The 13,201-nt window shown below is 44.9% G+C and overlaps 1 protein-coding gene across 1 annotated transcript; it reads right to left on the bottom strand.

The window, feature by feature from the left end:
* Positions 1 to 299: 299 nt before the first annotated feature.
* nfil3 (nuclear factor, interleukin 3 regulated) lies at positions 300 to 9,610 on the bottom strand. Its single transcript, XM_034192876.1, has 2 exons — positions 9,474 to 9,610; positions 300 to 2,926 (listed from the first exon to the last, which is right to left on the bottom strand). Exon 2 carries the CDS (start codon positions 2,816 to 2,818, stop codon positions 1,535 to 1,537), a length of 1,284 nt encoding a protein of 427 aa, XP_034048767.1. The 5' UTR covers positions 2,819 to 2,926; positions 9,474 to 9,610; the 3' UTR covers positions 300 to 1,534.
* Positions 9,611 to 13,201: the final 3,591 nt, after the last annotated feature.

Raw genomic sequence — 13,201 nt, forward strand, 5'->3', positions numbered from 1 at the left:
AAACAACAGCCTGGAAACTTGAAATCAAAACAGCCTCAAGGAAGCAACAGTTAACTGTGCAACACTTCAGAGTTAATGAAGCAGAGTCGATTTCAAAGCTGAACGCTGACTTTGTACAGACATCACCTACTGGAAGATGAACACAGATTTATCCACATGTAGAGTTGGGTATCGAGTACCGGTTCTTTTTGGGTATCGTTAAGAAATAAGTAGATCCACTGATAAAGTCTTTTTGCTTAATGATTCCCTTATCGGTCCTTCAGAGTGGCTGTTGTGTTTGAGGATGTTTGTCAGGAAAATGATCATTTCTCTACGTTGATTGCAGACGCTGCAGCGGCTCTGTAATCAACCGCTTCTGCAGCGTGACTCCAATTTGAAGCTTGAACCAATGAAGCATTGCTTCAATCCACTGCTTCACTGGTTCTTTGATTTGGTGCTCCACAGAAGTAGCAACTCCATTTCTTAACCACTTTCAAAGCCATTAAAATGTCAATTGTGAGTCACTTTTGTGTGAAATAAAGTCAATAACTGGGACTCTTGTCTTGTTGCAGTCAGGAAATGAGAATCAGCCTCCGTTCTATTGGCACAGCTCCAAACACTGCTCCGCTCTCTGCCGAGTCAAGTTGGTGTCCGGTCGGAATTAATAACTTCAAAGTGAACCGGCGCTTTAAATAAAATGACACCTCTTTACAAACATTGTAATACTGACAATAAACTACAATAGACTAAAACGTTTTTTTCCTCCCAAAATGAGACTGCATTCTTTATGAATTAAATTGATGCAGACATGCAGCACAGCCAGGTGCAAGAGCTCAGAGCTATGGTGTGACATTCATGCCAATGTCTGAAAGGAAATGCTTTTGACAAAAACTACAGATTTTATTTCTATTTATTTATTTATTTATGTCCAGAGATCAAGGATCCACAATGCAAAGTTTATGTCCACAGTTTAAGGATCCACTGACCAATTTCATATTTATTTACTTTAAAACTCAATAAAAAAGTTGACATAGAAAACCTGTAAAGCCTACTTTTAGTACACAGAAAATTCATCAGAGGTATCGATAAGGGAATCGGATCGTTAATGGTATCGATGTAATCTTATCAATACCCATCCCTACCCACGAGGACATTAACCAGATATAAGGAGAAAGACCAGCGAGACCACACGGTCAATGTATAAAAAAAGAAAAAAGTGAAACCGTCACGCCAAACATATAATGATAAAATATTCAACAACAGATTTCTGCTTTAAAGCAAAGACAACAAATCTTTGGCTCGACATGACACCCAGCAGCAACAACTGAGTGTTTTTTTTTTTTATACCAACAAAAACAAAACATGACACCCAGCAGCAACAACTGAGGGTTTTTTTTTTTTATATACCAACAAAAACAAAACATGACACCCAGCAGCAGCAGCTACTGAGGGTTTTTTTTTTAACCAACAAAAACAAAGAGCAGGACAGCGTTCAGACACCAGACGGCCAACAACAACCAGTCAGCTGTAGATGTTTCATTCACTCACACACACCTCAGTGGGAGGACCGCAGATAATCAGTGGTGCCATCATCTGACTCCATCATAAAGTCTGGCCGTGTTCTGATTAGTCTGTTTAGAGAGGTCGTGCTCGCCATTAGCGCAGTAAGGCTCTGCCTTTGGTACAAGTCCTCAGCGTGTGCGTCCGATGCGTCCACCACTGCCGGCTCTGAGGCAACACTCTGCGTCTCACCGCAGCTGTCAGGATGCCAATGGTCAGCACGTTGAGTCCACCTGTGCAGGCTGGAGGCCTGCACTGATAATGGGCAGAAGGATGACTGAGGGCACTCTGGCGAGTCCTCGTTTGGCTGGTAACACTCTCCCTCTGCTGCTACCTTTTCAGGAGACTCATACTGTGGGTCGACAGCCTCCATCTTGATTTGGATGGCTCTGGTTTTGAGCCGCAGTTTGTGGGGCAAAGCTGAGGAACTACTGTCTGGCACTTTGTGTGTAGAGACAATGACACTTCTTGGATCGGCTACAAATGGAGTAAAACCTTTGGGAACCTGTTGCTCATCTTCACCATCTGACAATTTGCTGAGAATGCTGTCCTCGGAGCTCTGGGGTGAGTTACTGGAGGAGCTGGTGACCTGCAGAAAGGCAGACGGCTGAGAGTAGACTCCAGGCAGATGGTTGGCCATGTAGTTCCTGTAGAGTTCATAAGGACTGCTGCCATTCTCTGCTGGTTCCTGCTTGACCTCAGTGGTCCTAAAGCCACTCGGCGCTGCAGCACGTCCCTCATGCATGTCCGACATCAGGCTGTGGGGCGAGTGCTTGATGACCGATATGCAGCTACTGCGGATTTGAAAAGGCTCCAGATGCCGGTCAGTAGAACCCAGACCAAGACTCCATGGAACTGAATCCTGGTACAGAGCAGCACTGCTGGAGCTGGGTAGAGCCTGGATTTCCTGGGCGTAAGCTGCTGAGCTCAACAGGCCAAACTTCAACTTCAGTGACAGCAGCTCGGCTTTGAGGGAAGCGTTTTCTTCTCCCAGCACCATCAGCTTGTTCTCAAGCACCATGTCATTGATACGTCGCTTCTCCCGAGAACGTTTGGCCGCCTCATTGTTTTTGCGACGCCTCTCCCAATAAAGCACATCTTTCTTTTCCTCAGGGATAAACTCCCTTTTCCTGCGACCGGTGATTTTAGACTTGAATGACACTGCAGAGATGTTGTTGGCCATCATGTCTCTGTTGGCTCCTTGTAAGGCCACAGCCAGGTCAAGAGCATCTTCACCATAGGGCTCACTAGAATCCATCTCTTGCTTGACTGACTGCATTTTAGCACAATTTGCTACTGCTAACAGGCCAGTATGCCTAAATGTAAACCATAACCCTTGTATTCAGCAGCACCAACGCTCAAAGGGGAAAAATCCACTTGAAGAATTCTGAGGGGAAAAGAAATGACAATAGTTTTAGAAATCAAATTAAAAACATACCAATGTGTTTTTAAATCAGAATACATCTAAAATACTGCTGTGTGTTGTGGCCAAGGGTATGTTTTCTCCTTTTCTCTTTGTTTTGTAGAATTGAAATAATGAAACATGACATTGTTTTCACAATCTTCAAATGTTAAGTCTAAACACATCCTAAAAAGGAATTTGGAATTTATGGAACGAAAGGATAAATGTGACGCCCAGAAAAGCGGTTTTACATGGAGCAGGCAGCACCTTTCTCCTGTGGTTATAAAGGGTTTTAGGTATCCACCATGAAACTATCACAGGATTCCCAGGTGTCATTTTCTTTCCCTGCCACATTCTGCAGCACAGGCAGAAAAATACGGCCTTGAGTTGCTGCTGCACTTACATCATTATTCTCTTCTGATCCAAATCCACCGAGAAGCTCTCTGCAGCCTCTGTGGTGGACCTGATGGCTCTCCTCTTTGTACCTCCTGTGATGCCAAGGAGGGTACAAGTCTTACATAGGGAGCGGGCATCAAAGTCTCGACATCCCACCTCTATTGACTCTCCTCTAGCATTCCTCTGTGAGCTCATGGTATTTCAGCGCACTAATTTCAATTTACTTTGTGTTTTATGAAATCAACAAAGGCCCAAAATTTTGCAGTCACAATCAAAAATATACACAGCATGTATGCAAAAGTTTGGGCACCCCTGATAATATTCCTTTATAAGAGTGATTCTTAGACTACAGGCACTTATTATGTCCTTTGATCATATTGTATGAATAACAGAAAAAAAGGGAAATTTCACACTTTTATAGTTATCTTTACAATGAAAGTGTGTTAAGAAATTTGTTCTAGTAGTCTATGATGACTGTCACCTTTTTTCAGCATCATTATATGCAAATATTGCCGTTTTGTGCTTGTCCCACACCCAGACTTTTGATCTTCAATGATAAAAATGAATGGTAAAGAAACGTTTTTTCTAATGTTTTAAAATATCAGTAAAATAATCAAAACATAATTGGGGTATTCAATGTCATACAACTGTTGTGATTTTTTTTAAAACAAACTGTAGTTGTCCCACACTATTGCCGTAATTTCCACCACAACACTGTAATGTCCCTTTAAACAGTTTGTATGAAAGATTGTTTGGGTAGTTTCTATGGAGATAAACAGTGACATCAGAGTACAGGTATACAGCGCCAAATCACAACAAACAGTTGCCCCAAGGTGCTTTATATTGTGGTGGAAATTACATTTACAAGGCCAATAGTGCCTGTAGTTAAAGAATCACCCATAAATCATTGGTTGCCTGGATCAGACGTTTCAGTGAAATATATCATATAGCAGATGAACACACTGATATTTGAGAAGTGAAATGAAGTTTCTAGCATTTACAGAAAGTGTGTAATAATTATTTAAACAAAATTAGGCAGGTGCATAAATTTGAGCACCCTTATTGATTTGAATACATGCAGCACTAATTAATGGAACACAAAATTGGTTTGTAAGCTCATTGACCCTTGACTTCCTTACACAGGTGAATCCAATCATGAGAAAGGGTATTTAAGGTGGCCATTTGCAAATGTTTCCCCTCTTTGCATCTCTTCTAATGAGTGTCAACATGGAAGCCTCTAAACAACTCTCAAATGACCTGAAAACAAAGACTGTTCAACATCATGGTTTAGGGGAAGCATACAAAAAGATATCTCAGAGATTTCAGCTGTCAGTTTCCACTGTGAGGAACATAGTGAGGAAATGGAAGACCACAGGCACAGTACTAATTAAGGCCTAAAGTGGCAGGCCAAGAAAAATCTCAGATAAGCTGAAGCAAAGGATGGTGAGAACAGTCAGTCAACCTACAGACCTGCTCCAAAGACCTAGAACACGATCTTGCTGCAGATAGTGTCTCTGTCCATCGTTCAAACTATACAGCACACTTTGCACAAGGAGATGCTGTATGGGAGAGTAATGCAGAGGAAGCCTTTTCTACGTACATGCCACAAACAGTCGCTTGAGGTATGCTAAAGCACATTTGGACAAGCCAGCTTCATTTTGGAATAAGGTGCTGTGGACTGATGAAACTAAAATTGAGTTATTTGGACATAAGGGGCGCTATGCATGGCGGAAACAGAACACAGCATTCCAAGAAAAACACTTGCCACCTACAGTAAAATTTGGAGGTGGTTCCATCATGCTGTGGGGCTGTGTGACCAGTGCAGGTACTGGAAATCTTGTTAAAGTTGACAGTCACATGGATTCCAGTCAATACTGGCAGATTCTTGAGAACAATGTTCAAGAATCAATGACAAAGTTGAAGTTGCACCAGGGCTGGATCTTTCAACAAGACAAGAACTCTAAACACTGCTCAAAATCTACTAAGGCATTCATGCACAGGAACAAGTACAACATTCTGGAATGGCCATCTCAGTCCCCAGACCTGAATATTATTGAAGAAAAATCAGTGGTGTGATTTTAAGCGGGCTGTCCATGCTCGGAAACCAACAAACTTGACTGAAATGGAGATGTTTTGTAAAAAAGAATGGTCCAAAATACTTTCAATCAGAATCCAGACCCTCATTGGAAGTGTTTAGAGGCTGTTATTTCTGCAAAAGGAGGATCTACTAAATATTGATGTATTTTTTCTGTTGGGGTGCCCAAATTTATGCACCTTCCTAATTTTGTTTAAAGAATTATTGCAGACTTTCTGTAAATCATATAAAACTTCATTTCACTTCTCAAATGCCACTGTGTTTGTCTGCTATATATTTAACTGAAATTGCTGATCCAAACAACCAATGATTTATAAGGAAAATCATGGAAAACATCAGGGGTGCCAAACGTTAACATACAAGTGTATTTGTTTGAAATATATGCTGATATGCTCTACAACAAAACATTTAATTCTTCCAAAATATAAGTTGACATTTAAACAATGAAGAAAGTCGAAGTTGCAACCCAGTTCCAGAAAGACATATGTAGAAATGGAAAAGTATTCTTCATTGGCTCTATACGAGGTATCTTATAAAACTAACCGGCAGTTTTATTAAAAAAAAAAAAAAAACTATATGGATTTGATTGACATGCGATTACACCAATCATGCTTGAACCCTCGTGCGCATGCGTGAGTTTTTTCACGCGTCTGACGTCATTTCCCTGTGGGCAGGCCTTGAGTGAGTTGTGGTCCTGCCCTCTCGGCTGAATTCCTTTGTTTCACACGCTGCTCGAGACGGCGCGCGTTGCTTTATCAAACTTTTTTCTGGACCTGTGAGGAATATCCGAGTGGACACTATTCGAGAAATTCAGCTGGTTTTCGGTGAAAAGTTTAACGGCTGATGAGAGATTATGGGGTGTTTCTGTCGCTGTAAGGACTTCCCACGGAGCGGGACGTCCTGCAGCGCTTCCAGGCTCCGTCGTCGGCCTGTTTCAAGCTGAAATCATCCTAATTTAAGGCTCTCTTGACCCAGGACGTCGTGAGAGAACAGAGAAGATTCAGAAGAGGCCGGCATGAGGAGTTTATGTGGACATTCCACTGTTTAAGGACATTTTGTAATGAAAGACGTGCGCGCAAATTCGCCAAGTCGTTTCCGTGACGACTGAATCTGTGTGCGCCGTGACAGGAAAAACACCTCCGTGTTGAAAACCATTTGTAAAATTCAGGCGGCTTTTGATGGCTTTCAACAAGTGAGTAACTGAGAAATTGTTTAACAGCTTGGGCATGTTCCAACTTGTCCGTTAAGGTTTCCAACGGAGGTGTTTTTCCTGTCGCGACCCCCCGCGGTCGGGTCCGGCCCGACATGCGACTTTGCCCGCACGTTCTTTCATTACAAAATGTCCGTTAACAATGGAATGTCCGAATAAACTTCTCATGCCGACTTCTTCTGAAAGTTCTCTGTTCTCTGACGACTTACTGGGTCAACAGAGCCTGAAATGTGGACGTTTTCAACTTGAAACGGCGAGACGCTGCCGCCTCGAAGCGCAGATTGCCGTCAGGCGCCGTGGGCCGTCCTTACGGCGACACTACCAGACCAAAATCTCTCAGCCATTAAAATTTTTACAGAAAACCAGCTGAATTTATCGAATGGTGTCCACTCAGTTGTGCCTTACAGTTTTGAAAAAATTTTGATCAAACAAAGCAGCAGTCTGAGCCATTCCTAAACAATGAAAAAAATAAAAAATAAAATCGAGAGGGTGGGCGACTCCTCATTCAAAGACTGCCCACAGGCGAATGACGTAACCGACAGGCGTGAAAAAACTCTCGCATGCCCACGAGGGTTCAAGCATGTCTGATGTAATCACACGTGATTCAAATCCATATGGTTTTTGAAAAAAATAATAAGGTCGGATACTTTTCTAATAGACCTCGTATAATTAAAAACGGTCACAATTATGGATTTTTGGTCTAATCAGGGTTCTGTACAGTTATGGGGAAAACCTGACTTACCACAGTTTTCAGAGTACTGTGTTGGCCTGTCATAATAAATTCTGATCAATCATACTGCCTCAGAAATCAAACAATAATATCACAATGTTGATGCTTTAAGACAGTTTTATGCCATTGATATAATAATAATAAATGCAAGTACATCCTTTCAAAGAGAAATTAACAATTCAAAAATATTTAACACTGGAACTGAAATGTGAAATACACACGCCGATAGACAAGCTCTGAACCTGACTCGGAAAATGTAGGCGTGGTTCTCCATCTTTCGCATTCTGGGAAGTCAAAATATCTCAACATTGCACCCAGTGAGTCAAAGCTTCACACATTTGAGAAGTGTTGGACCTATACACTGATCCTACAGCTGTGATTCATATTTCAAAGGGTGGGATGGGCTGATGGCCCACCAGTTCAGCTACGGAGGAGACTGCATATTTACGTGTCATTTTGTGTCAAATGACTTCCACGTCCACTCATTCTAATGCTGCGCTCGAGACCGATGGAAAAACCAAAGTTGGAAACGACTGAGTTCTAAAAACTGTTCACTTGATCAACTTTGAAAACAATATGGAAGCATGCAGTCACATATTCGAGCTTTGTTGTCTTTCCAAGGAAAGGATAAATAAAAGTTAAGTTGTTTTGGGGGATTTTTTTTTTGGGGGGGGGGTGTACTACCTGAGAAAACCTAAAAATATTGCCTTTTTTGGACAACCTATATAAAATATCTCTCTCTCTCTCACACACACACACACACACACCCTACCTTACAGTTGTACTACTGTATTTTTTCTTAAAACATAGCAACCAAATTTCCAAAGCAGAACGTTCCTGGTTCAAGACCACCTGTGCCCAATCTCCATCTAATGCAGAGTTGCACCAGTGAGGAGGATCTGGTGTAAAACCTGTGCCAAATCAACATGCAGATCCTTATCAGCTCTTTTGTAGCTTCCCCAAGTGAAAAAAAAATGGAGAAGCTGAAAGAGCTATTTTTGTTTTGCACTACGTCAGACAACTCAAATACAATGTTGTCACTGATGTTACTGTTTGCATTTTTCCATGGTATCAAGTATTTCCCTGGGTATCAGTTTCGATTTTTGAAGTTCTAGTATTACAACAATGCGAATGAACTCATTCACTCCAGTTTACATAACACACATGAACAGCTCAAGCAGGGAATAGTTATTATTGGCGTGAAACGCGCTGTACATAAGAAGCTTCTTCAAGTCAATAAAATCTGAAGTCTGGCTTTTTTTTTGGAAGGCTTGTAATTTGCCATAAATCCACAGACCGTGAACAAAGGACCACAGACAGCCACAGTCATCATTTCACGTGGCTGAGGAAATGTTGAAATCCAAAAATACAGTCAGACATCTATAAAAGTACAGTTTGCACATAGTGTGTAAAAGTACATGTAGACACCAAATGTGTCCAACCAGGGTCAGTAACTCAGCAACATGAGTTTTTAATGTTCATTTTAGAAATGTAAATTAATCAAAATGTAGTAATTTCTGTGTATATTTTTAGAGAGATGACATCAGGACTAAATGTGGAGCACACGTGATAAAAATGGGTGGTAATGTTACTGCTGCGTGGGGAGGGGTGGGGAGTTCACGGCGGGTTCAGGGTCCACGGACCACCTTTTGACCCACATTAGCAGTTCTCATCATCACCGTGACAGTCGTCTGTGTGCAGTCATTATACAATGTTTGAGCGTGAGGCAACAACAAAACAGGCCTGTTTGCACAAATGACAGATTACGAACACCGTGCCTGACATCATCACGCTAGAAGCGCGGGCTCCGTCTACGCCCTGAAATCCAGCCTGCGACGCGGTGTGTGGAGCACCGCTGCTTTACATAACCAGCGCCCACAAGACACGCCAAAAATCACTACAGGTCAATAAAAGCGAAAACCAACACAAAGTAAAGAACTACAGCGTCACTATGAGCTACAATTTTAATAGTGACTTTTATTCCGTAAATGTTAGCAACAAAAAAGCGAGCTGCGATTCAAACTGGGCACTAATCTTTGTCATAGTAGCGATAAAGCTGCTCTATGTTGAGCTTAAAAAAAAACAATAAAATAAACAGTACCTTTTCTTGTCCCGGGCGATTAGGTGATGTTTTCCGCTGCAGGTTTCTTAATATTAGCTCAAAAGGAAATACCCTGATAAAAAGCCGAGAAGTTATGTGAAGCTTTGAGTCCTGCCTTCAGTTTTTCAGGTGGTCGCTGATCACAGATCTGTGCTAGTAGGTCACTGCTGAAGCGCATTGGCAGCGGAAGGTTAAGTGACAGCTCCGATGGCCAATCAAATCGTAGCATTTTCCAACCTCGTCCAATGATTCCCGACTCCTGCTCTTCGTGCACAGTGAGTCAATGGGAGAGTCGAAAAGAGTTTATACGTTCATATTTGTCCCGTTCTTTATCGAGCTTTTAAATGATATATAACGCTTTATCGGGCTGAAATTACTTTTGCCTTTTAGAAAAGTCACTATTTCGTGTATGTGTGTGTTGTGCTGCAAATTCTGTTAGTGCAAGTCGGGCCTGATCTAACCAAATGACTCACTGCTATTTGCTTAGTTATCAGCTAAAAATGAGGTCAAAAGCGACTGGTCTTGTTTCAACTTCAACGTGTCGTAATAGCGCTTTAAAGGGGGACTTCGGCATTTTTTTCAACTTAGGTCCTGTTTTAATTTTTTTTTTTTTTTGGGACAGTGGCGGCACTTGAGAATTTTTTTTTGGGGGGGGGGGGGGGGTGGATCCATGACTGCATTGGTGGCCAAGGGCCCTTGTCCATATAGTTTTGTTTGTACCCCTCCAGAGCAAAAGTACTGAATGAGCACCCACAAACACTTTCTTCCCAGTGGTTTCTCTGATTTGATTTGATTTGAATTTACTCTGCAATAAAATTACATAAAAATACAAAAAATACTGCCGAGGATAACACAAGAAAGCTTCCAATATGAATGCGTATTTACATTGTGGTCCTCGAGTGCTTCAGCACTTCCTGCGACATCTTTCTGTTACAAAGTGAATCAAAGAATATAGGTTTGGCTGGTACTCGCCCTTTACCTAGAGTCCATGGGGACTGTGGGGTCCTCGCTGTCAGCTGTGAGTACATATTACAGTCAGATTAAGGTGCCAGTCTGTTAGCCTGCTAGCCACTTTGTCCGCTCATACTTGCTGCTCTGAAAATGTTCCACTATATTCCCCTTCATAGATATTTGTTGTCAATTTGTCCTGATTGTTACGGAGTCTGAACAGTATTTATTGAGACAAGATGATATAGAGTAACATAAGCCATGCTTACTGTGAATCAGCACGGCAGCATGGTGACTTAGTGGTTAGCACTGTTGCCTCACAACGAGAAAGTCATGGGTTCGATTCCCACCTGTGGCCTTTCTGTGTGGAGTTTACATGTGTTTGCATTGTGTTTGCGTGGGTTTCCTCCGGGTGGCCGATTTCCTCCCACATTTTGTTGGGGAAAGTGTAGTGACACGGACCCACAACAGGGGGCGCAAATGAACAGTCAATAGATGAGCCAAAAGGTAACAATTTAATGTTGTGAATGTGCACAACGATGATACAATCACAGAATCTGATAGCAGTCAATACACCAAGGTGACGTGTGGGCAGGCTCGAGGATAGAAGACGTCTGTACTGAGAAGAGCCGGGACCACACGATTTCCACCGCCACAGAACCTGGTGAATACTGGAGCCGCCAAGTCCCGAATTCCCAGGTGATCACCGTCCCCGACTGTCGGATCTGGTACTGCTGGCGAGGAGCACAAACAGTGAGATGTGGGTGTGTGCACACCCAGTAACAAAAACAGTCAGAAGGTGGAAAGTCACCTCCACCTCTAATCACACACTCGTGCAGCTCCTGTTAAACCACTTATCTGGATTGGGTGTGAAGCGTAGCCGTCGCTGTTCACACCAAACGCCAATCCAGCTGATAAGGCACACCACAGGAAAACGGCTGCAAAAGAGTTCAGACTATTATTTAAGTTTAAGTCAGCAGAAAAATTACCTTCACAGGTAGATGATATCTCGGCAACGAGGTGGAGATGACGTCCGGTCTTTATGGAGTGAGATGATGTAGTGTAGAAGGGTGACAGCTGTCAAGAGATGATGAGTGACAGCTGTCACCCCCGGCTGTGTCCGTGGCGGCAGCGCCCTCTCGTGCCTGAAGCCCGCACTTCAGGCAGGGTGCCCTCTGGTGGTGGGCCAGCAGTACCTCCTCTTCTGGTGGCCCACACAACAGGACCCCCCCCTCAACGGGCGCCCCCTGGCGCCCGACCAGGCTTGTCCGGCTGACGGCTTTAGAAATCGGCCAGGAGGGCCGGATCCAGGATGAAGCTCCTCTTCACCCAGGAGCGTTCTTCGGGTCCATACCCCTCCCAGTCCACCAAATACTGGAACCCCCGGCCCATCCGACGGACATCCAGGAGCCGGCGCACCGTCCAAGCCGGCTCCCCATCGATGATCCGGGCAGGAGGCGGCGCCGGTCCGGGAGCACAGAGGGGTGAGGTGTGGTGAGGTTTGATCCTTGACACATGAAAGACCGGGTGGATCCGCAGTGAAGCTCCATCTCCCGGCTTCACTGCGGCAGGACTGAGGATTTTGAGGATCTTGTATGGCCCAATATACCTGTCCTTGAGTTTCGGGGAGTCCACCTGCAGGGGGATGTCCTTCGTGGATAGCCACACCTTCTGCCTGGGCTGGTAAGCAGGGGCCGGGGATCGCCGGCGGTCTGCATGGGTTTTTGCCCTCGTCCGGGCCTTCAACAAGGCAGAACGGGCGGAGCACCACACCCGACGGCACTTCCGCAGGTGGAACTGGACCGAGGGCACACCGACCTCTCCCTCCACCACGGGAAACAATGGGGGCTGATGCCCCAAACACACCTCAAATGGGGAGAGGCCAGTGGCAGAGGACACCTGGCTGTTATGCGCATACTCGATCCAGGCAAGATGTTCACTCCAGGCCGTCGGGTGTGCGGACGTCACACAGCGCAGGGCTTGCTCCAATTCCTGATTGGCCCGTTCTGCCTGTCCATTGGTCTAGGGGTGATACCCGGACGAGAGGCTCACAGTGGCCCCCAGTTCCCGGCAGAAGCTCCTCCAGACGTGTGAGGAGAACTGGGGACCACGATCAGAGACGATGTCGGTAGGTATCCCATGCAGACGGACGACGTGGTGGACCAGGAGGTCTGCAGTCTCCTGGGCCGTGGGGAGCTTCGGGAGGGCCACGAAGTGGGCCGCCTTGGAGAACCGGTCCACTATCGTGAAGATGGTCGTCATGCCCTGGGATGGTGGGAGGCCCGTGACAAAATCCAGACCGATGTGGGACCAGGGGCGATGAGGCACAGGAAGTGGCTGAAGAAGTCCCTGTGCCTTCTGATGGTCTGCCTTGCCCCTGGCACAGGTGGTGCAGGCCTGGATATATCCCCGGACATCGGCCTCCAGGGACGCCCCCCAGAAGCGCTGCCGGACCACTGCCACGGTCCTTCGCACCCTCGGATGACAGGAGAGCTTAGAACCGTGACAGAAATCCAAGACAGCAGCTCTTGCCTCTGGTGGGACGTAGAGTCTGTTCTTCGGCCCTGTTCCGGGGTCCGGGCTCCGTGCCAGGGCCTCCCGGACGGTCTTCTCCATGTCCCAGGTGAGGGTGGCCACGATAGTGGACTCTGGAATGATGGGCTCCGGTGGATCCGACAGCTCAGTCTTGACTTCGTCTTCATGCACCCGGGACAAGGCATCCGATCTCTGGTTCTTGGTCCCGGGGCGGTAGGTGATTCAGAAGTCAAAACGCCCGAAGA

The sequence above is a fragment of the Thalassophryne amazonica genome, chromosome 17 (assembly GCF_902500255.1).
Source record: "Thalassophryne amazonica chromosome 17, fThaAma1.1, whole genome shotgun sequence".
NCBI classification, from domain to species: Eukaryota; Metazoa; Chordata; class Actinopteri; order Batrachoidiformes; family Batrachoididae; genus Thalassophryne; species Thalassophryne amazonica.

What these genes read in the sequence shown, in the direction of transcription:
- nfil3 (XM_034192876.1), bottom strand. Translation starts at nt 2,818, where the DNA reads ATGCAGTCAGTCAAGCAAGAGATGGATTCTAGTGAGCCCTATGGTGAA.